The sequence below is a fragment of the Tamandua tetradactyla genome, chromosome 7 (assembly GCF_023851605.1).
Source record: "Tamandua tetradactyla isolate mTamTet1 chromosome 7, mTamTet1.pri, whole genome shotgun sequence".
NCBI classification, from domain to species: domain Eukaryota; kingdom Metazoa; phylum Chordata; class Mammalia; order Pilosa; family Myrmecophagidae; genus Tamandua; species Tamandua tetradactyla.
The window spans coordinates 123797872-123819920 of record NC_135333.1 but is presented as its reverse complement, the minus strand read 5'-3'; the positions used below and the strand labels follow the sequence as shown (position 1 = coordinate 123819920).

Sequence of the window (22049 nt, the reverse complement as noted above, 5' to 3'; positions counted from 1 at the left end):
AAAATGCTAATAAAGAGATCACATCTATGCATTGTGCTTATTAAGCTATTTGGCTATACACACTGAAAAAAAGAGAGATCACATATGATTGAAAGAATTCAGAAATGACTTCATCAAAAAGGTGGTATTTGAAGTCCTCCCAGTGAACTACTATAAGAATTCTAATTCCCATTGCCAGATTCCATGCCTTGAGGCATGAGTAAAATTTCCACAAGAAGATTTCATGGGATAAAGATATAGGAGTAGAAAAAGAAGGGTCATTCATTCTAGGAGGAACAGCAGGAGCACAGATAGTAAAAGAGAGGTAGGCATTGGGTCCAACAAGCAGTACAGCTAGTCTGAAAAAAAAAAGGGTCAGGAAGTGATGGTATATGAAATCTGGCAACAGTGGGAAGAGGGAGAAGATAGGATAAGAACTCAAGAGGTCATTTGGGCTACTGCCATTAGGACAGTGGTATTAGAGATCTCCAAAAGGTACAAATACTGGAGCCATCCTTGGGACCTGGTAATGATTTGGAAGTAGAAAATGAACAATGGAATGGAAAGTTCCATAGAAGCAAGAAGGAAGACTTTCAAGGAGACTGTCAAGTATCAAATGCAGTAGGGAACAGAAAAAATCCTGTTGGATATGGCAATTAGAAGAAGGAACTACAAAGACAGCAGAGCCAAAAGCAGAGTTCTTGGAATAGGAGAGACATGAGCATATGTTTCAGCCAAAAGAAAAAAAAATCAGCAGAGTGAATATTATTCAGGAGATCAATAGATACCCTAAAAACTGTGACAGTGTTATGGAAATACAAATTTCCTCTCCACTACATTATTAAAAAATTAAATGTAGTGACTTAAGGAGTAGTACCTTAGTAGACATGCAAACGTGTTTATTGAATGAACAATGATGACTGTGAACTTGGAAAGCCTTGTTAAGCTGCCATTCCAACTCACCTTACCATCTGTTCTAGTTTGCTTGCTGCCAGAATGCAATATACCAGAAATAGAATGGCTTTTAAAAGGGGGAATTTAATCAGATGCTCATTTACAGTTCCAAGGCCAAGAAAATGTCCTAATTAAAACAAGTCTATAGAATTGTCCAATCTAAGGCATCCAGGGAAAGATACCTTGGTTCAAGAAGGCTGATGAAAGTTCAAGGTTTCTCTCTCAAGTGAGAAGGCACATGGCGAACACAGTCAGAGTTTCTCTCTCATTTGGAAAGTCACATGGTGAACACGGTCAGGGTTCCTCTCTCATCTGGAAGGGTACATGGTGAACACAGCGTTATCTGCTAGCATTTTCCTTCTTCATCTCCAAAGGTCACTGGCTGGTGGACTCTGCTTCTCGTGACTCTGTCGTTCTGCTCTGCTCTCTCTGAATCTCATTCTCCAAAATGTTTCCTCTTATTGGCCTTCAGAAACTAATCAAGACCCACCCAAATGGGTAGAGACACACCTCTACCTAATGCACCTTAACAACCACTCTTGATCAAATCACATCTCCAGGGAGATGATCTAATTACAGTTTCAAACACACAGTACTGAATAGGGGTTAGAAGCAGCAGCTGCCTTTACAAAATGGGATTAGGATTAAAACATGGCTTTTCTAGGGTACATACATCATTTCAAACCAGCACACTCTCCTTTGTATTATTGTTCTGTAGTAGTTCAGCCTATAATGTGGGCTTCAGCAAATGTGAAAGCAAATCTTTATTTATTATGTGAATTTAATGGAAGCATCAAATCAAAATGTGAAAATAAATGTTTTATTTTGTTTTCTTTACTATCCTTTGACAAAATCTATTTTATTTTAGATTTACAGAAAGATTTCTGAAGATAACACCTCCCTGCAAACCAATATGGTTACTTTCTACCTTCAACCAAAGATCATGTACTTCAAGGGCCATTTAATAAATGTGGCAGAACCATGTATGTGTCTTAATGCTCAAAGTAAAATTTCCTTTTCTTGAGAAATAATTATGCTGAAAAGATTCCTTGAGACCACTGATGGGAGAGTGTCAGGGTTTCTGGAAAGAGACTAAAGAGAAGACTAACTGATGGGTGGATTTCAGATAAGATTTATAAAATAATAGACAGAGAATTCTATGATTTCTGATATAAACACTCCCTTCAAACAGGTGCTATAAATAGTAAGTAGTAATATATCCAAGACTTTCCTCTCACCTCACTGTAACCTCCAATTTCTGGATAAGTCAGAATTTTGTCCTTCTGAGTCTCTTTTTTTTTTCTTTGCATGGTCAGGCACTAGGAATCAAACCCGGGTCTCTGGCATGGGACCAGAACTCTGCCTGCTGAGCCACCATGACCCGCCCCCTTCTTATTCTCTTAATTATACCTGACGTATATATCTCATCTCTTCCTATTTTGCTTATTAATGTTCTTATTAGTTAGACCACACTCCACTGCCCATTTTAAACAAGGCATCTAAACTGATCAAAACTTCAATTCAAAAAATATCAATTACTAGACTAACAATACTGAAACTTAATAATAGTTTTTTACAACTGTTGCAATTGTAGCTCCTAACTTTTTCCCTCAGAGAGCAATTGGATTAATCAGAAAGAAGCAACTTAGAAAAATAACATCTTCACCAACAGAAAACCTACTCTAATTGTCAAAAAAGCTTTTTATATATTTAGATAGAATACTTAAAAGTTTCATTTCTTCCATGTTTGGTTTTGTGTGATAGAATCTAAAGTGTCAGATTTCACTTGCCTGGTTTTACAACCACTCTAAACATAACAGTTGTTCCAATTTACATTCTATCTTTTGAGAAGCAGTAAGAAACAAGCTATTAGGCCAGTGCTTTTCTGTGACTTAAAATTTTCCTTCCCTTACATTTCCTTTAACACTTATTTCCTCTATAATCTTTTTTAATTTTATCTTACGGTTTATATAAAATCCTCTTTAATGAAGTCAATATGTTGAAAAACTTTGCATTCCTTTCTCTTTTTTAAGTTTTTAAGAAAAAAATATTAAAGGCTTTTGTGCAAAATGCCTCACTATTTGAGCTTCTGTTTACTAAATATTTTTCAGTCTTCAGGTTCTAGTGGGTCAATTAAAATTCCTGAATACAGAATGACTCATCAGTTCTTAGCTCATAAGAACTCAGAATTGGAGTGGAAAGACTGGTCTTATGCTTTCAACAAGGAATACTTTAAACTTCCATTATGGTTCTGTAAAAATGTCTAGCATTAAAGTATGTTAAAGTTTTAGTATTAAATATCTTAAATAAAAGCTGGTATGCTAGCCCATAAAGTTATTAATTACAGAACATGTGCTCATGAAAAAGAATGTTTGGTTCTTGAAGACAGCAGAACATATGCAAACACCATTGACTTCCCTTTTCCCTCATTTGCCAATTCATCAATATATTAATGGTGGAAACAAAGCGTGCATGAGAAACGGCTTCCATCTCCAAACTTGCCCAATTTATAAAGAAACCCAAAGGAAAAAAAATCCTTGGCTAGTTATTGCAACGGGGAGAGAAAAAAATCAATGGGTTGCTAGGGGAAGAAAGAATAGTCAAATGTAGTTTTGTCTAAAAAGATGAGGTATTTCTGGCCCTCTTTTCTGAAGTTAATGGATTGCATTGAAAATCTTCCAGACCACTTACTTGCTTAGGAAATTCTATCTACAATTTTAAGAGTAACAACACTTTCTAAGGGCTGCACATGTATTATTACCTATTTAATATTCTTAATCCTATGAAGTCGCCGTTATCCCCATTTTACAGACGAGGAACTGAGGCACAGATGGTTTAATTAAATTACCTAAGAGCTCAGAAATTTTAAAGTAGCTTTCAGAAAATTTCATCATTTCGCTGCTTCCCTTAAAACGCAGCCACAATCATCTTAAAGCTGTTAGATCAAATAGCGAAAGGTGGTTTAGGTAATCCAGGTACATACTTGTTTTGTCTTCTCGTGGGGCTGAAAGGGTATGGGAATCAGGGCCCACAGCCTTTTCATTAATAAAGCGCTGATTTTACATTGTGCTTTACCGTACAAAGCATGAGTTCTTAATGTGGGGTCACGGACTAGACTTTCAGATTTAAGTAGTCACCAACATAGCGGGCAAAACGAATGGTATATATGCTTATTGTTCTTTTTACTAGAAAGGAGAATCTATAGTTCTACAAAGTTGGAGAAATTACAGTTGAAGATATTACTAGTAAAAGGAGATGCCTCTACAAAAAAAGTACCAAACTAGAAGGTGACAAATTATGAATATGTTGCTTTAGGTCTCTTCCACCGTCAAGTGAAGTCCACCCAGAGACTGCATAATTTCAACATAAGCCTAAATCGTATTTCAAAAATAAAATAATTGGGGGTTAACCTCAACCTTTGCCACCTTCCGTTAGTGTGAATGCAATCTGTGACATTCGATATTAACGTCTCATATTTTCCTGCGTTGAGAAAGGGACATCGGTGGGTCGCCCTAATATCGCTGCGGCCACTTTAGCAACCGGGGTACAAGACTGCGTCTCTCTTCACGGTTTGTCTGCAGATATCAAAAAAATGTCCCGACTCGGGAAAGCGGGAGGAAGTCGGCCATCAAAGGAACTCCGCGGTCAGTGCGTCCTATACTGTGTTTACCTTATTTAGAACTCGTCACCAACCCCGCCCTGGGAACAGCCGGACGAGTCACTCGTTAAAGGAAGTGGCTGCCGGCAGCTCCTAACCCGGAATCGGATGTTAATCCCGCCCCCTCCGGGCCAGGCTTCCTTCTGCAACAGGCGTGGGTCACGCTCTCGCTCCCTCTCTTTCTGCCGCCATCTTGGTTCCGCGTTCATCGCACAGTAAGTGCCGTCTGCGCCGATACTATCTATCCGCAACCATCCGCCTTTCTTGGGGGCTGAAACGCCCCAGGGGCTCAGTTAAGGAGAGCCGGAGACTCCATAGGACCACAGGGTCCCTACTTGGCCCTGGGAAGTGTTTCCTTGGGGCCTCTGTTCAAAATGGGGTCTGAGGTTGGTGTCCTGGCATAAGGAGGGGCAGAAGGGCCTTTGCCGGGCGAAGAGTCCAGGACTGAGGGGGTGGGAGTAGTTGCTCTGTTGGGGGCGGAAGCGGAGCGCGTTTGATGTTGAGAACCGCTTCACGAGAATTCGGAGGAGGTTAAGGGGTCACAGCCTTGAAACCCCCCTCCCCCCGCACCTCCACACACACACACACCGTTCTTATTGTGACAAGCCAGTTTGGGGGACTTAGGCACCCTCTTTCCCCTCCTCTCCTGGCTCCCGAAAGCCGGCAAACGGGAGACCTGGGGGCCCCAGCCCTGGCACTGTGGATGAAAGAAGGGGAGGAGAGGTGGGTTTGAGGTAGTGTCTGAAGTCTCCCCTGGTCGAGAGCCCAGACAGTGATCCTCGCCCTTGGGTTGAGAACGCGGTGGTGATTGCTGGCCTTATGGGATTTTGGAGTATGGAATACAACGAGCCCTAGGCTCTAGGAAGTCCGCAATTTGCGGAGCGAAGCGCAGTGAGAGGTGGTGATTTCGTTTCATCAGAGATCTGAGGGTCACGTCATATTTCTCACCCGCTCCCAGGTATTTTGGAGAAGCTTGTCCCCAAACACCCTGGTGTTTTTCTTAGCGGCCTTCCGCAGAGTTTTTAAGAATACCTGACTCTGGGTTAGGCAAGAGAATGGATCCTAGTCAATTCAGACCTTTTTATTCCCTTCCTTCAGAAATGCCCGGTGAAGCCACAGAAACCGTCCCTGCTACAGAGCAGGAACTGCCACAGCCCCAGGCTGAGACAGGTAGGTTCCCTTAGCCCCTTTCCCGTTATTAGGGTTTTAAGATCGACCTTAAGGTATTTGATGGGTAAAGTGACCAAGGGAATACACGTTTGCATTTCAGAGAATTCGATTCATTAGAGAAGATAGGGCTGTAGCTTTACTGGGAAGGGAAGCACGTAAAAGTAACTGCTATCCTAGAGGAGCTTCATTAGGGGAATGGAGTAAAAAATAGTATCTCTTAGTATCTTTAAGATTTGGGGACATTAAAAGTGCCCTAGCCAAATTTGTGGTTTATGGCAATTGCCTCCGAAGGATCTCTGCTATAGAACCCCCACCTCACAGAAGAAAACTGAGAAGAATTGCTCAGTGATTCTTACCCATTGGAACTGGATAACACACAGGCCAGGGAGACCTGAGCTTTTATGAAGTTCAGCCAGCAAGTTGCATCAAGGTTTTAGATAGCAGCACTTGGCATTGTGCCTTCATCACATGTCTGAATGAGATGCACACTAGTGGTTATCTTACTGGGCCCCAGGGTCCTCCGAGGTCAGTAAATTTGTTCTGTGGTTTTGAGATGTTTCTACTGTACTGAAATAGTGCCTGCACCTCCAGGTTGTCTGGAGCCCCAGGATTGAAATAAAGCCTTCCTTCGGCTACTCTTCAGCTACTCTTCAGCTTTGAAACTAATGGGTGTACATTACAGTGTGAGGGCAAGTTTAATTCTGGTTAAAACATCTCTCTAGAAAACTTGGAGAGAAGGTAGTGAAAAAAATTAACATCACGGAGTCAGTTCTGCAGAACTAAGTGAAGGAAATGTTCAAACTGTAACCTCCGTTCTCTTTATTTATTTTTTTAATTCCCGCTGTCACTTGAGGGAATTTCTACCCCCTTTTGGAGTTAAAATAGAATGGTTTATAGTTTAAAGCATTGCGGTCCACCCTCTCCACCTGTCTGATTTTTAGCAGCAAAAGGGATTAATGCAGCTGCTAGGAAGGAGATATGAGGGGCCCCCTGTGCTAGGGAATGAGCCATTTGAACCTTGAATAGTTTGAATTTGAACAGTGGATTTATAATATTAAAGGAATACCAGCGGTAAACATTCAGGAGTTTGTCTATAATTATAATCAAGTAATACCAGAATGAATGAGAAAACTAGGTCAAGGAATTGGTTATGATTTCAAAGCAAGCAATATAGATCTTATCCTATCTTGAGGTCCAATCAAAGGAAAACACAGTTTGACCTACAAACTCTCCAGGAGAAGAGGTTGAGTCACCTATTTTGTCTATAGTAGGATATTATAAGAACTTCAGAAATACTGGTTCTGTATTTAAATTGTGAATTTGGATACAGTGAGTTTGTTTTGTCCCCTTGATCTGATGCTCCTTTCTGTGGGTTGAGCATTTGTTGCTCCATCCCTGTTGTCTCCTGAATGACCGGCATATTTTTTTTCCATCATCCAGAAAACCTATTAGCTTTATTCTTGTGCCAAATATTGGTTTATTTTGGCAGAATGAATTACTTAACCACATTAAGGGGATCCAGTGTTTTCTCTCCACTCCAGTTCTCTACTTCTGCAATAGAAATTTAGTCTAGTTTGACAAGTTGGGTTAGTCTTATAATACAGTCCCTGCCCTTGTGACTAAGCTCTCTACCCAGATAATATAGTTCATTTTAGATGAATGTCTGAAGAGCTCATCTCTAGGGCAATCTAGAAATTATGGAATCCAGCCCATTTTTTGGTGAGTGAACTGAGGCATAAGGAAGCTCAGTACTTAGTATTTAATTTGGAAGAGTTTCAGCTTAAGAAATTGTGCCAGGCACCACCCCCTTCCAAAAACTTTTAGCAAAGTCAGATTTTTCCTGACCTCATGATAGTCTGAGGGTATAAAGGCCTGCTTTTTTCTCATTTAGCTCTTGTCCCCCATCATTAGCACCATTCACTACTTTCCTTGTTCCAGTATTCAATATCTGTTTCAGTTAGTTCATGATCCTTAGGTGGACAGGGTAGCACAGCTGTTCTAGTGATAATTCCATTGCCCATAAGAAAGACTTATGAATGGGATTCATTGGAAAAGGAAAGGGGAAGGCATAGCTGGAAAAGGGTAGAAAATATGCTTTTCACTCCCCATTCCTGGACTTTTCCCATTTACAGACTAATAGGCTTCCCTTAGACTGTTCTCCCACCCTAAAATAGTTACTTATTTTGGGGAGTATGGGAGATGAGAAGAGAGAGGATGCATTCTCACTTGACCACTGAAGTATGTTTGGGGAAGGGTTGGTGTTGCCTGTCACCGTTGTCTGATCATGTGTGGTGACTTTCATTCTCAGATTAAAAACCCCAGTGTTTCCTGTGAGGCATGTTGAACCAAATTAGGGCTGCATAACTCACCTTTGTTTTTTCCTTCCCTTTTCTTTTGCTTTACTCCAGCTGCACTTCCCAAGTCTTCAGCCTTGAGTGTCACTGCTGCCTTAGGGCAGCCTGGACCTACCCTTCCCCCTCCTTGCTCTCTGGTCTCCCAGCAATTCCCTCTTGCTACTGCTAACCAGCCTTCCGCATTCCCTACTCCCTCAATCCCTTTTGAAGCTCCTTTTCCCCACCCATCCTCAGAAACGGCTCTAGCTTTGGGAGGTACCTCTTCCCCTTCTGGTACTCCCACTTTCCTACCAGACCTAAAAGGGCCTCCCATCTCCCCAGCTGCCTTAGCTCTAGCCTCTCCCATGATAGCTCCAGCTCTGAAAGGAACCCATTCCTCTTCAGCTCCGTTGGCTCTACTAGCTTTGGCTCCCACCTCAGTTCAAAAGAGCTCTGCTTTTCCACCTAACCCTCTGACCACACCTCCTCCAGTTGTCACAGCTGAGTCAGGCTTAGTGACACCTCTTTTAACTCCCATTGCTCCCTCAGACCCAAAGACTTCTCCTATTCAGGTTCCCTTTCAGGTAGTTCCTAATCCAAAAGGTACACCCAGCCCTCCAGGTATAGTGAGTGGCGTTGCATCCCACTCTGTAACTCCTTTGGCCTCTATTCAATCTGAAGGAACCTCCCGTCCTCAGACACCACCCACTACTCCCCTAGACATCACTTCCCCTCAGGAGAAAGTCATCCCTATTCCCTCAGATCTGAGTTCTCCACAAAATCCAGTAAGCTTCACCCTTAAAGGGCCTCTTAGTACATCTGCTTCCTTATCTTTTTCAACCCCGTGTGTTCCTACAGCCACCTCTTCTCAAAAGCTTGCAGTTCCCAATGTGCCCCCAGTTTTCCTGCCTTCTCTAAGTTCTCATCTTGTACCTTTACATCAGAGTAGTTCTCCTGTCCAACCTTCAGGTCCAACAGGCCCTTATGTTCTCTCAAATCCTGCAGTGGCTACTATCCCTGTAGGTCATTCTTCCAGAGGAGCCTCTTACCCTTCTCAGAGATCTGTAATCCCTCCGTTTCCTTCCAGAAATGAGGCAGTTCCTGCTGTTGCAAGTGCTTTTCCAGTGGCTTCCCCTTTGGTTCTGACTGTTGACAAAGGACCCTCTGCCATCACTAGTGACAGCCCTTCTGGTTCCCCAAATGTAGCTGCCTCTTCTCCATTATCTCCTACAGCTTCTCTCATTCTCAAAGACTCTCTTGATACGACTTATAATCAGTCTTTGGTGTCCCAGGTTCCTGCTTCTCCAGGAAGTCCAGGCTTAAAAGAAACTCCTGTCTCTTCTGTTGGAGCCACACCACTTGTGATGGCTAGCCCTTCTACAATTTTTGCAACACCTACCATCCATGAGGTAGCTAATTGTCTCTCTTCTCCAGTTTCATCAGCTTCCCAGACTACCTTGGTTATAGCACCTGTGATTGCAGAACAGCTTCCTACTCCTCAGGTAAAAACCATTCTGGGGACAGCAGTTTCTCCTCCTGTGCCAGTTCATGAAGACTCCAGAAGTCTCCCCACTTCGGTATTGGTAAAACTTCCAACACAAAAAGATGCCCAAACTGTGCCTCCCTCTCCTGTAAGAGCCCCCATTTCTCCAGACCAGGCAGGACTCTCCACCAAGAAAGACCCTACTCTACTACCATTGGTTCTGACAGCACCTAAAGATTCCCCCTCTTCCCATAGTATGTCTTCTCTGGAGATGTCTCCTAAAGCCACCTTAGCAAAAAAGAGCCCTGTAGAACCTCTTCCTATAGTTAAGTCAGCCAGCACTACTTCTTCTCTGGGTGTTCTTAACTCCCCAACCTCCGTAATTAAGACAGATTCTTATACCAGCGCAGGCGCTGCTAGTCTGCCCCTCAAAAGTTTTCCCTCTGCAGCTACTACAGATATCCTAAGTAAGAAGGATCCTCCTTCCCCTACTGGGGTGGCTGCTTCTGCAACTGCCAAAACTACCGGTCCTCCTACAACTACAGCCATCCCTTCTCTAGTTCCTAAAAGCCAGCCAGCTAAGAAGGGTGCTTCCACTCTTGCTACTTTACCTTTGCTTTCTTCAGCCTCTGTAACTTGCCCTTTGGCTCCAACTTTGACTTCATCCCCCCAAAATGTTTCTACTTCTCTAGCTACCTTGGCACTGGCCCCTGAAATTCCCAAATCTGTGCCCTTTCCCTCTCTTCCCCCAGATGGAAATCCTCCAAATGCAAAGGGAATTGATGATATTTCTCATACCGCAGCATTGGCATCTGCACCTGCTCCTTCCTCTGCTGATGGGCACCCACCTGAGAAGGACTTTGGTGCTTCTTTTACTGCATCTTCCAAAGGAACTCTAATTTACCTAGCTGATTCACCATCTCCTTTAGGGACCAGTGTGGCTCCTCAGACTAAAAGACCTTCAACCAAGAAGGGTTCAGCTACTTCCCCTACTACCTTGACTCTTACTCCTTCTCTTTATAAAAGTGCACCTGCTATCCCTGATTCTTCCATTGGAAATCTCCCTTGCCCCATTTCTCCAGTTGAAGCTTCCTTTCTTCCAGAGGCAAATCTTTCTTTTCAAGGCCCCAAAGGCTCACCAGCCAAAAAGCATTCTCCTACTCCTCCCTCCTCTAAAGGGGTCTCTGCTTTCCCAGCCCTCAAAAGGGCACCTACTCCCCCAGCTGTAACTCTTCCCTCCTTTAAAAGGAATCCCAGTTCCCCACCTGAGATTCTTCCATCCCCCAAGGGGACCCCTGCTACTTCATTCCCGAAGGGGGATACTGCTGCCCCAACTGTAACTCCTCCCTCTAAAGGGGATCCTAATCCTCCAGCAGAGACTCCTCTACCCACCAAGGGGACTCCCACTACCCTACTTTTAACACCTCTCTCTAAAAGGGACCCCAGTCCTCCAGTTGAAACTCCTCCACCCACCAAGGGGGCCTCCACTGCCCCACTCACCAAGGGGGCACATGCGGCCCCACCTGCAATCCCTTTCTCTAAAAGAGACCCCAGTCTTCCAGCTGAGACTCCTTTACTCACCAAGGGCACTGCTGCTACTCCCCCTATAAATTCTCACTCCTCTAAAGGGGATTCTAATTCTCCACCTGACTCTTCTCCATCCACCAAAGATGCCCCAGCTACTGCATCCCCTAAGAGGACCTCTGCCACCCCACCCACCAGGGGAACTTCTGCTACACCACACACCAAAGGGGCCCCTGCTACCCCATCTGTAACTGCTACTAAAGGGGGGCCCAACCCTCCAACTGAGACTCTCAAATCCACCAAAGGAGACCCTGCTACCCCACCCACCAGGGGAACTTCTGCTACACCACACACCAAAGGGGCCCCTGCTACCCCATCTGTAACTGCTACTAAAGGGGGGCCCAACCCTCCAACTGAGACTCTCAAATCCACCAAAGGAGACCCTGCTACCCCACCCACCAAGGGGGTTCCCATTGCCCAACTTGTAACTCCTCTCTCCTCTAAAGGAGACCCCAATCCTCCACTAGAGACCCCCTCATCCACTAAGGGGGCTCCCACTGCCCTACCCACCAAGGGGACCTCGGCTACCCCAGCTATAACTCCTTCCAATCCTCCAGCTGCTATTCCTCCATCTCCCAAAGGGGTCCCAGCTATTCCATCGCCTACGGGGGTCCCCATTACCCCAGCTATAACTCCTCTTTCTTCTAAGGGGATCCCCATCCCTCTAGCTGAGACTCTTCCATCCCCCCAAAAGGACTCTGCTGCCCCATCCCCCGCCAGAGGCACTCCAGCTATCCCAGCTGTGACTCCTTCCTCCCCCAAAGGTGCCACTATTTCCCCAGTTTCAATAACCTGTCCCTTGGGAGCCATTGCCCCTCAGGTGTCTAAAGGGCTCCCAACAAAGAAAAGCCCTGGGGCTTTGCAGGAAGTACTTGTTGCCCCAGGACCAGTCATCACAGTTCCCACTCAGAAAGGTCCACCGGCCAAGAAGGGTTCTGCTTCACCTCCTGTGTGCCCAGGTTCCTCAGCTAGGAATGGTACCAAAGGACCCCTTTCTACAGTGACTCCAGCCCCTTCAAAGTCTCCCAGAGTTGTCATCCCTATCTCTCCAGTGAAGGACAAAGATTCAGTTCATTCCCCAAAGGGTTCCTTGGAGGCTCCTGAGTCTAAGACCTCTACCCCTCTAGCAACGGCTGCCTCTGAGAAGGTCCTTCCTAAAGCTGGACTGGCATCTGTCTCTCTAGTACCTACACCATCAGTCTCTCTGCCTCTTGCTCCCTCCCCAGTTCCCCCTCTGCTTCCTAAACAGCAACTTCCACCGTCCTCACCTGGGCTGGTGCTGGAATCTCCCTGTAAGCCCCCAGTCCCTGCTGATGAGGATGAGCTGCCGCCTCTGATTCCCCCGGAACCAATCTCAGGGGGAGTGCCTTTCCAGTCCGTCCTCGTCAACATGCCTGTCCCAAAACCTGCTGGAATCCCTGCCCCAACCCCCTCTGCCAAGCAACCTGTTCTGAAGAACGATAAGGGTATTTGCCTTGGTTTGCTGTGTGCATGGTGTGTCGCCCACACCCCTCTTGGGGGCTACCCACCAATACTAACCCTAGGATGCGCCGCTTTCTCCATTGTGTCTGCTTGTGTTTGGATGTAGAACATAGAATGATAATTTTATATGCAAAAATTTTTGGAATGTGAGATAAGATCTTGGTTTTCATCACCTCAGATTGTCCATTGAGTGTCATCTTATATAAAGTGATCCCCAGACAAAACCCTGGGTTTGCCATCTTTTTTACTTAGCTGATCTGACATTGAAAACCAAGACCTACCAGATCTTTATTTGCTTTAATCTCTTCCATATCACTAACCTTGTCCCTGGGCCTGGGATTTGCTAAAAATATGGGGTAATCTGGAACAATTTTAATTTCTCTTAAACTTAATAATGACCAGTTGCCCAGGGACACCCTTAAAAATGTAGAGACCTGTTTTTCCTAGCCTGAGAATGGTGCAGGTGTATGCTATTTTCCCTCAGTACTCTTTACTGATGCTTGGCCTTTCAATTGAGGTAAACTTAAACTATCTGAATTATGTTTGGAAGAATTGAGGGTAGACACAAGGCAGTATCTAGTGGAGAAGGTGATTATTAGAGTAATAGGTTGACATCACTGAGAATCTTCAAGCTATATTGATTAGATCAAATTGCTAGGGTGAATGGCTGAAAATAAGACTAGATGTATATGCACAACTACTTCTGGCCTCTCCCAATCCTTTTTGAAAGAGAAAGAAAAAGTGCCATGTCTCCACAGTGTGACTTGTTTTGTTTGGGGGGGGGTTACTTAAATGTATATGGAGAACCTTGTCTGCCAGAACATTTCTGGGGTGGTTGGGCAGTTGGGTAAAATTATTGTTACATGAGTTATTGGTGTTTGCCTGGCCAAGAATTGAAGACCCTGAGGGAAAGGAAGCAGAGTACATAAACTGTTCAGTTATTCTTAAATAGCAAAAGTTGTTTGTCATCTTAGGGTCTGGAACAGAATCTGACAGTGATGAATCAGTACCAGAGCTGGAGGAACAGGATTCTACACAAGCAACCACACAACAGGCTCAGGTGGGTGTGTTCTCTTACTAACTAGTAAAAGTACTAGGGTCAAAGAAGCATTGGAGAACTAGGGTTGTTCAGAAAAGCTGGCACGTGTTATGGAACTGTGACCCTTGATAAAGGGAAATTGTGGTATCCAAGTTCTAGTTTACTCAGAGCTGTTTAATCTCTTTAGCTGGCAGCAGCAGCTGAAATTGATGAAGAACCAGTCAGTAAAGCAAAACAGAGTCGGAGTGAAAAGAAGGCACGAAAGGTAAGATTTTAAGTTACAAACAAAGATTAAAAATTTTGATGAAGAAAATTTAGAGTGGAATACCTGTAGTAGAGCTCTTGGTAGTTGTGGAATCATGTTTAAAGTAACAAATTACTATGGCAGAACACAAAAGTCCTAGAAACTGGTTCTCCATTCTTCCCCCCACCCCCCACCTCGGGGGGAAAGCTTTATTTGCACACATATCCAGCACTGCCTTTTTTCTACACTTGTCAAACACCGACAAAGTGACATTTGGGGGATGATGTTTTCCGATGCAATCACACAGCTGTTGGGACCCATGGTTGAAGGACTCCACCCTGGCAGGAATTACTGAGTTTTGTCATATCAGTATCACAATTCCTGGGAATTCTTGGGTTTGTTGATGTATGATGCTATGGTTTGGTAGGACTTGTGTGGACATATTAATAGACAGGCAACTGGTGAAGGGGTTTCATTGTCCTCCAGCTGTTCTCTAGGTTTGAAATTTTCATAGTTCATTGGCAGGGGGTGTAGAGAACAAGTTCTCTACACAAGAAGCTGGTCATAGAGGTAGTCAGAAGTGTACACCTTTTTGTGCTTTTTGAATTTTGAGCCATGTACATGATATTTATTCCAAAAATAAATTAAATTTTAATTTTAAAAGCATAATCCTCTCTAACATTAACTCTTGTATCAACACTTACACACTGAAGACTTCCCAAAAATTATATTTACAAAGTGTTTTGCAACATGGGGAAATGCTTGTACTGCAATAAGTTTTAAAATACTGAATTGTGATATGATTTCATGTATGTAAAAAGTATATATGCATAGAAAAAAATTAACATTTCTGCATATGTAGAGGAAAAGGTGGAAGAAAATATACCAAAATGCTGGTCCTGGTCTGGATGGCGGCACCCCTCCCCTCCTTTCTTTTCTTTTTTTTTTTTTTTGATGGAAGTTGGTGGCTGGGGGGTGTTGACTGGGAAGGGGCAGGAAAGAACTATCTGAACTGATGGAAACATCCTCCATCTTGTTTGGGGGAAGGTGATGACTTGGGGGAAAGGGATAATTTGTCTGTAGATATTTGTCATAAGTCACTAAGCTCTACCCCTAAAATCCTTGCATCTTATTACATGTAAATTACACTTAAACTAAAAGGAAAAAAAATTGGCTTCCAGAGGAGGCTGCCTCAGCACAGGAACAGAGCCTTCATCTGCCATTTGCTTTGGAAATGAGCTCACATATGGAGTCTTTCCCTTGCCCAAGTGTTTTCCTCCTTCCTGACTTTGTTCTGAAGAGGATCTGGAGTAACTTAGGAACTGCTCTCAGTTTAGTATTTTAACATTAGTGAAGAAATCAGGGAAAGAGAAAAGAAGGAAAATCCAGGGGATAGGGGATAGGGGCAGCGTACAAAGAAGGCTGAAGCACCAGCTGGAGGGAGTACTGTCTCCAAGGTCTGGGGCTGCCCACTCTGCCTTTTTTAATTGACAGATTTTCACACAGATACAGTCCATACATGGTATACAATCAGTGGCTCACTGTATCATCAGGTAGCTGTGCATTGATCACCATTATCATTTCTAGAACATTTGTATCATTCCAGAAAAAGAAAACACCCTTACGTTCCATACCCCTTACTCTTCCCTCTCATTGACCACTAATATTGCAATCTACCCAATTTATTTTACCCCTCGTCCCCCCATTATTTATTTTTTATCCATATTTTTTTTACTCATGTCTATACCCCAGATAAAAGGAACACCAGACACAAGGTTTTCACAGTCACATTGTAAAAGTTACATCATTTTACCATCATCTTTAAGACTCAAGGCTACTGGAACACAGCTCAGCAGTTTGAGGTACTTCCCTTCAGCCATTCCAATATACCGTAAATTAAAAAGGGATATCTTTGTCTCATTTCTCTCTTCCCCCTTTTGTCAAGAAGTCTCTCTCAATCCATGATGCCTGGTCTGGTGAATCCAGGGAGTTCTATCCCATGTTGCCAGGGAGATTTACATCCCCGGGAGTCCACCCTGCCCCTTTATATTCACATTCAGTGTAATCATCCAAAATGTGCATTCAGTGGTTCACAATATAATAGAGCTGTGCATTTATCATCACAGTCAGCTTTTTTTCTTTTTTTGTGAGAAAAATAACATATACAAAACAAATTTCAAAGCACATCACAGTTGTAGAACAGAGTTTGGTATGGGTTACAATTCTAGTTTTAGGTTTTTACTTCTAGCTGCTCTAAGATACTAGAGACTAAAAAAAAATACTAGTAAAATGATTGAGCAGTCATACTCGTTTGTTAAACCCTACCTTCTCTTTATAACTGTTTCATCACCTTTGATCTTTTTCCCACTCTTTAGGGGAGAAAGAACAACTTTTTCATGTTAGAAGGAGCTGTCAGTAATATAGAATAGGGGGATGGAACTAGTTGATGTTCTGGAGAGACTGGCCCCTCTGCAATTTAGGACTTATCTGCCACTCTGTCTTTTGATAAGCCCCAGAGTGGCCGAAGGTCTGCACCATTTCCCTGACAGGGAGCACTGGGTGGGCAGCTGAACTAGCCATGGCCAGGCTTTCTTAGAACCAAAATAAACCAGTACACTTGGGCACAGGGAAAAGCAGAACTCTTTGTGGGTGGAGTTGTGGCTTCTGAGAAGCCAGTGGGACCTGGCCTGAGCTGGTTCAGGGAGGCTGCCCGAGTCCTGCACTTAATCGCCAGGCCCTCGTCCTTGCTGGCCCAGCTCCAGTCCTTCCCTGGGCCTCAGCTTTGTTACTTTCCCTGAGCCCTAAGGGGCTAAACTACACTCCCATCAGTTCACCCACTCAGAGCAGTGACATCAGGTGCTGTGCCCTGGACCACCTTTCTGCACTCTCACCCCCACCCCCACAAATTTGGGTCCCTCCCTACACCTTGGAGGGAGCATACCCCTCCTGTCCTTGCCCTATAAGGCAGAGGCAGGTGCCTCCTCTTCCCTCTACCTGGTACTTTCTACCTTGTGGGACCCTCCCAGCCCCTATAAGCCCATGTTCCACCGGGTCAGGCACAGAACCTCAGAAGCAGGGGTAGCTGGTTCTCTGTTCTTAATTTGTATAAACTTTGTTTTAGGCTTTCAAATCTCACTAACTTATGTGGGTTTTGAGTTACAAAGAACTAGATTCTACTTGTATAAGCTTTATTTAGATATGGTCTTATTATTATGTTATTTCCTGAAGCTGCATCTAAGGGAGTTGAAAAGCTGGTATGCTTTTCTATTCTTTTAGGCTATGTCCAAACTGGGTCTTCGACAGGTTACAGGAGTTACTAGAGTCACTATTCGGAAATCTAAGAATATCCTTTTTGTCATCACAAAGCCAGATGTCTACAAGAGCCCAGCTTCGGATACTTACATAGTTTTTGGGGAAGCCAAGGTAAATAAAATTTTCTTGAGAGTTTTTCATCCTCAGCACTATTGACATTTTAGGCAAGATAATTCCTTGTTGGAGGAGGGCTGTCCTATACACTATATGATATTTTGCATTATGGCACCCCCAGTTGTGATAAAAAATATATGTATCACCAGACATTGCCAAATGTCCCCTAGGATACCAAATCTCCCCCATTTGAAAACCACCTCTCTAGACCTTAAGCTATTTCTTTTTCTACAGTGATACTAGTCTTGAGTGACAGCAAAGAGTTGAAAGCTATAGAATAGATTACCTGAAGTAGGTTTAGAGTAAGAGCTTAGAAATTATATATATGGCTTCTTTTCATTTACTGCAGATTATCTACTCAAATGAATCTCTATTCTCTGCCCTGTAGATCGAGGATTTATCTCAACAAGCACAACTAGCAGCTGCTGAGAAATTCAAAGTACAAGGTGAAGCTGTCTCGAACATTCAGGAAAACACACAGACTCCAACTGTACAAGAGGAGAGTGAAGAGGAGGAGGTATACCAGGAAATCTTTTTTTATACCTACCTTTAATCCTCTCCATATAATATGTTTGGGTTGCTGGGTGAACCATATATTGTTTTAGGCTCTCAGACCCCACATTGAGTTAATGTGCTCCTGATGCCAAAGAGTTATTGGACTCATTTTCTTGCCTTTGTTTACTGAGGGTTTTTTCCCTCTTTTGTCTTAGGTTGATGAAACAGGTGTGGAAGTTAAGGACATAGAATTGGTCATGTCACAAGCAAATGTGTCAAGAGCTAAGGCAGTCCGAGCCTTGAAGAACAACAGTAATGATATTGTAAATGCTATTATGGTAAGTGTCCAGTCCTTTATTCCTTGACTTCCTCTATCCTGCCCAATTAACTATGAATGACTTTTTAAAGAGTCTGATACATCATTGAATTGAACCCTAAAGAATTCATGATAGTATTGTGGCCTTGAGTAATATATTTGAAATAAGAGGATACCAAACCCTTCTTTGTGTACTCTGTTTGATATCAGCCAATTAGGAAACCTTATCTAAAGCCTATTCTGACTTGCCTCAGGATTTAATGACCTGAATTCACCCAGTTTGCCTGTAACTGCATCTGATTTTCTTTTTTCTCTTACAGGAATTAACAATGTAACCATCTGAAAATGAGGAAATTTTTTTGGTGTTTCAAAAGAGTAACCTGCAGCGTGGTTTGAAATTTGTACTGTTTCTATCATTAATAAAGTTATGGCTTCTTGTTGGATGAACTCAGTGGGCGCTTGGTCTCTTTCCTTCCAAGAATGTGAAGGTTCTAGAGATGGGAACACAGTCTTATAATATTTTTAAGAACTCAGCTTCAGTTGAAAAAGTTTAGTACCACAGATTCCCCTCTTAAAGTTTCAGCCTTTTCACCTCTTAACAAGAAGTTATTGTTTTAGGCAATCTATTGGGACCCGTGTCTTCAGAGAATATGACTTAAATAAAACTAAAGTTTCTCATTTCCAATTTCTGTCCCAGATGTTAACCCTTAGCAAATCCTGATTCTTCCTTATCTAATAATCAGCTCCTTCAATTAACTACACAGTCTTTCTGAATATATATTGGGGCTTCTCTGGTCTCAAAGAAATAGGTCATGTTGGTTACATCTTGGCATGTCAGGGATTGGTTGGAAAGGATGTAGAAAGAGAGATAATTTACAAAGTAAGTTATGATTGGTATAACCATAATTATGCTTAGGGTAAAGTAAAAAACAGCACTGGCAATTTGGAATATGTGACTAGTCTGTTTATGATAAATGTTATCTATATGGGAGTCCTAAAAAAGTTTCTAAGGTTGGGTTGTCAAATAATAGTTTGTTAAGAAGCAGAAGACTTAAAAGATTAAAAAAAGAAAAAAAAGTGTGAAGATTTCTCAAAAATATATTTTTAAAAAAGTTATTTGGAAATGGGAAGGCTACAATAGAAAGTAGAAGCAAATATCTTGCACTGAATAAATGATAGTACATCTAGAAGTAGTATGTTACAATGGGAGTAAAAAAGGCTAACATTGTGGAAGGGTTTTGGAACTAAACTTAAGAAATTTAAACTTCTAATTTCTAGTATATTTAGTCTATGATAAAGTAGACATTTTAGCAGATGTGTGAAACTTCAGAACCAAAATGGTTAAATGACTTCCCCAAAGATAGCCACCAAAGAGCAGAGTCTTTTCATTATTCCTACAATTAATGATGCTATATTGGAATTTTAAAAATGGAAATCTGAAAACTGGCTGAAAATTATGGTCATAATTCCACTTCACTGGGGTAGAACAGGTTAGATCATCTGATAAACAAGTTTCATGATCACGAAGCTAAAGACAAGCCCCTGCCTGTCAAATCTGGACCAACCCAGCGATTCTAATTTAGAGATGCATCATTAGCTTCCAAATTCCTCACCTTTCCCTTTTAAAGAGGAAATGCTCCTTCCTGGTAATGTCAAACAGAAAGGCCTATGTTCAAATACTATTTTTAACAATGGCATCTAAAATCATGTAATCTCTGACCTCTCCTGTGAGAATAGACCCAATATTCCAATGACACACAGGGTTAAGAACATTTACTAGAAATATGTGAAATTGGTACAAGTTAGTTTTAGTCACTAAAAGATAATTCTGATTCTAAATGAAAAATCCTTATGGGCCTGATTACTTAAGTACAGTTTCTCATAACTTCACCATCATATTTTCTACTATTAAAAATGGACTTTTTATTGGAAAATACTAAAATCAGGCTGAGTACCTACCAACCAACTTTATTTTTTAAAGTATACATTACTGGGACCATTAGAAGCCCCTGTGTACACCCTTCCTCAATCTTATTTTCATGACTCCTCAGAGGTGACCACTACCATGTTTCAATTCCTGTGCATGAGTTGATGCTCTCAATGCATACTTACATACTGAGAAGTTAATGTTCTATAACTTTAAAACTTGAAATAAAATGTATTGTGCATGATGAATCTTCAGTTAATTGCTTTGCAGTTCAACTTTGTTTCCAAGATTTATTTATCTATAGTGGTAGATGAAACACTGTTCATTCCTTTTCTAGTTCGTTGTAATCTGGCTTTTACCTCTACCTCTCAGTTAAAATGACTCACCAAGGTTACCTAGTCACTAATTCCATTGCATACTCTTCACACATATCTGCATTTGTCTTTCCTCTCATATTATTTTCCTGACACCATTCTCGGTTTCCTCTTAAATCTGGTTAATCTTCACTTTCAAGACATCCCAAATTAGTTCCATTATCTTCCCTACCAAAAATTTTCCCATCTGTATTTCCTAACACAGCTAATGAATGGCATAGCTATCCGCTCATAAAAAAGAAACCTGGGTAGGGTGGGCCACAGTGGCTCAGCAAGCAGAGTTCTCACCTGCCATGCCAGAGACCCGGATTCGATCCCCGGTGCCTGCCCATGTTAAAAAAAGAAACAAACAAACTTGGATATCATTCTCGTCTCATCTCTCATAGGTTCTCTTATCCTTACCCATTTCCTACCAGTTTTACTCTCTAAATGCTTTCAGTCCATACCTGTCTCCTCATTCCTAGAGCCATTACGATAATTGAGAGTCAACTGAGTGAGCTGTAGCCTCCTAACTGGTCTCCTACCCTCTACTCAGAATCCCTCTAAACTTACCCCATGTGTGGATTGCTTCTAAAACCCTTTCACTTAAACCCTATTAAATAAAGCAGCAACTTTCAAATTTAGGTCATTTAGCAATACATATGACTACTTAGCTTTCAAATTTCAGTCATTTAGCTAGTAACATAAAACAAAGTTTCATTTTGCAGTCCTTTGCCTGTGTTCTCCTGAAATATCAGTATACCTGGTACAGGCCATACTTTTTGTCCTTATCTCAGGTTTTCAAATTTAGAGTCTTGTAATCACTAAAGACAGCCCCAAATGTTTGTTAATGAAGGGTCTTGGGTCAGCCTGGAAATAACCCACCCCAAGTTCAAAATTATCTTGAGAACGGAAGCTGGATCTAACCAGAATAGGCCCACCTGAGAGGCGCAATAGCTTAGACTTGAACCTACAAGTCACCTATACCTAATTCCGCCATTTTCTTACATACATTCTGTGACTAAGCATGTAATTAATCTGCGCATGCTCAATAATTAGATCAACTCTAATTACCTCATCTGGGGACACTGTGCCCATTATCCTAAGCCCTACCCATCTTTTTCTTTGATAAAACTATCAGAATTACTGCAGTTTGGGGAGACAGATTTTGGGCTGCTAGGCCATCTGCTCTCCTATGCACCTAGTAATAAACTCTTTGAAAGCCCAAATCTCAGGAATTGGTTTTGAGCATTCAGCAAAAGAATCCACAGCTTTTGTCCAGTAACATAGTTACTCACAAAAGCATTGTGAACTCACAAGCAGTGTGGACAACCAAAGCTACAGGCTGAGCCCCCAGTCTTGGGGTTTGTTCATATGAAACTTAACCCCACACCTTTGTAGGTCAAGTCTACTTAAAATTTAGGCCTAAGAGTCACCCCCAAGAGAGTCTCTTTTGTTGCTCAGATGTGGCCTCTCTCTCTCCAGCCAACACAACAAGCAAACTCACCACCCTCCCCTGTCTATGTGGGACATAACTCCCAGGGGTATGGACCTTCCTAGCAACGTGGGACAGAAATCCTGGAATGAGCTGAGACTCAGCATCAAG

At 42.5% G+C, this 22049-nt stretch overlaps 3 protein-coding genes across 6 annotated transcripts in view; all 3 read left to right on the top strand.

The window, feature by feature from the left end:
• Window positions 1–1929, top strand: part of PRIM1 (DNA primase subunit 1) — a 29286-nt gene extending 27357 nt beyond the window's left edge. For both annotated transcript variants that reach the window (XR_013155735.1, XM_077111083.1), the window contains one exon: window positions 1802–1929. Coding sequence is in view for 1 of the 2 variants with exons in the window: in XM_077111083.1 (XP_076967198.1) it covers window positions 1802–1821 (20 nt within the window). In the remaining variant the exon portion in view is untranslated. The remainder of the gene's footprint in view (window positions 1–1801) is intronic.
• A 2758-nt stretch (window positions 1930–4687) lies between these two features.
• On the top strand, window positions 4688–18614 carry LOC143642556 (nascent polypeptide-associated complex subunit alpha). 3 transcript variants are annotated; one of them, XM_077111085.1, is made up of 8 exons: window positions 4692–4806; window positions 5667–5761; window positions 13618–13703; window positions 13870–13947; window positions 17203–17349; window positions 17741–17869; window positions 18063–18185; window positions 18484–18614. In XM_077111085.1, the coding sequence occupies exons 1-8, from the start codon at window positions 4700–4702 to the stop codon at window positions 18496–18498; spliced, it is 780 nt and encodes a 259-aa protein (XP_076967200.1). In that variant the 5' UTR covers window positions 4692–4699; the 3' UTR covers window positions 18499–18614. The 3 variants fall into 3 exon arrangements, with proteins under 3 accessions (XP_076967199.1, XP_076967201.1, XP_076967200.1); XM_077111084.1 differs by lacking the exon at window positions 18484–18614 and having other exon boundaries at window positions 4688–4806; window positions 18063–18227; XM_077111086.1 differs by lacking the exon at window positions 18484–18614 and having other exon boundaries at window positions 4691–4806; window positions 5690–5761; window positions 18063–18227.
• On the top strand, window positions 8335–13611 carry LOC143642553 (uncharacterized). The gene has a single exon (XM_077111082.1). It carries the CDS (start codon window positions 8460–8462, stop codon window positions 12747–12749), a length of 4290 nt encoding a protein of 1429 aa, XP_076967197.1. The 5' UTR covers window positions 8335–8459; the 3' UTR covers window positions 12750–13611.
• Window positions 18615–22049: the final 3435 nt, after the last annotated feature.

Bases quoted from the DNA above. Each gene is read 5' to 3' on its own strand.
- LOC143642556 (XM_077111084.1), top strand. From the start codon at position 4,700: ATGTTAATCCCGCCCCCTCCGGGCCAGGCTTCCTTCTGCAACAGGCGT. The intron at 4,807-5,666 runs GTAAGTGCCGTC...TAGTCAATTCAG, and splicing joins GGTTCCGCGTTCATCGCACA to ACCTTTTTATTCCCTTCCTT. The intron at 17,350-17,740 runs GTAAATAAAATT...TCTGCCCTGTAG, and splicing joins TAGTTTTTGGGGAAGCCAAG to ATCGAGGATTTATCTCAACA.
- LOC143642553 (XM_077111082.1), top strand. From the start codon at position 8,460: ATGATAGCTCCAGCTCTGAAAGGAACCCATTCCTCTTCAGCTCCGTTG.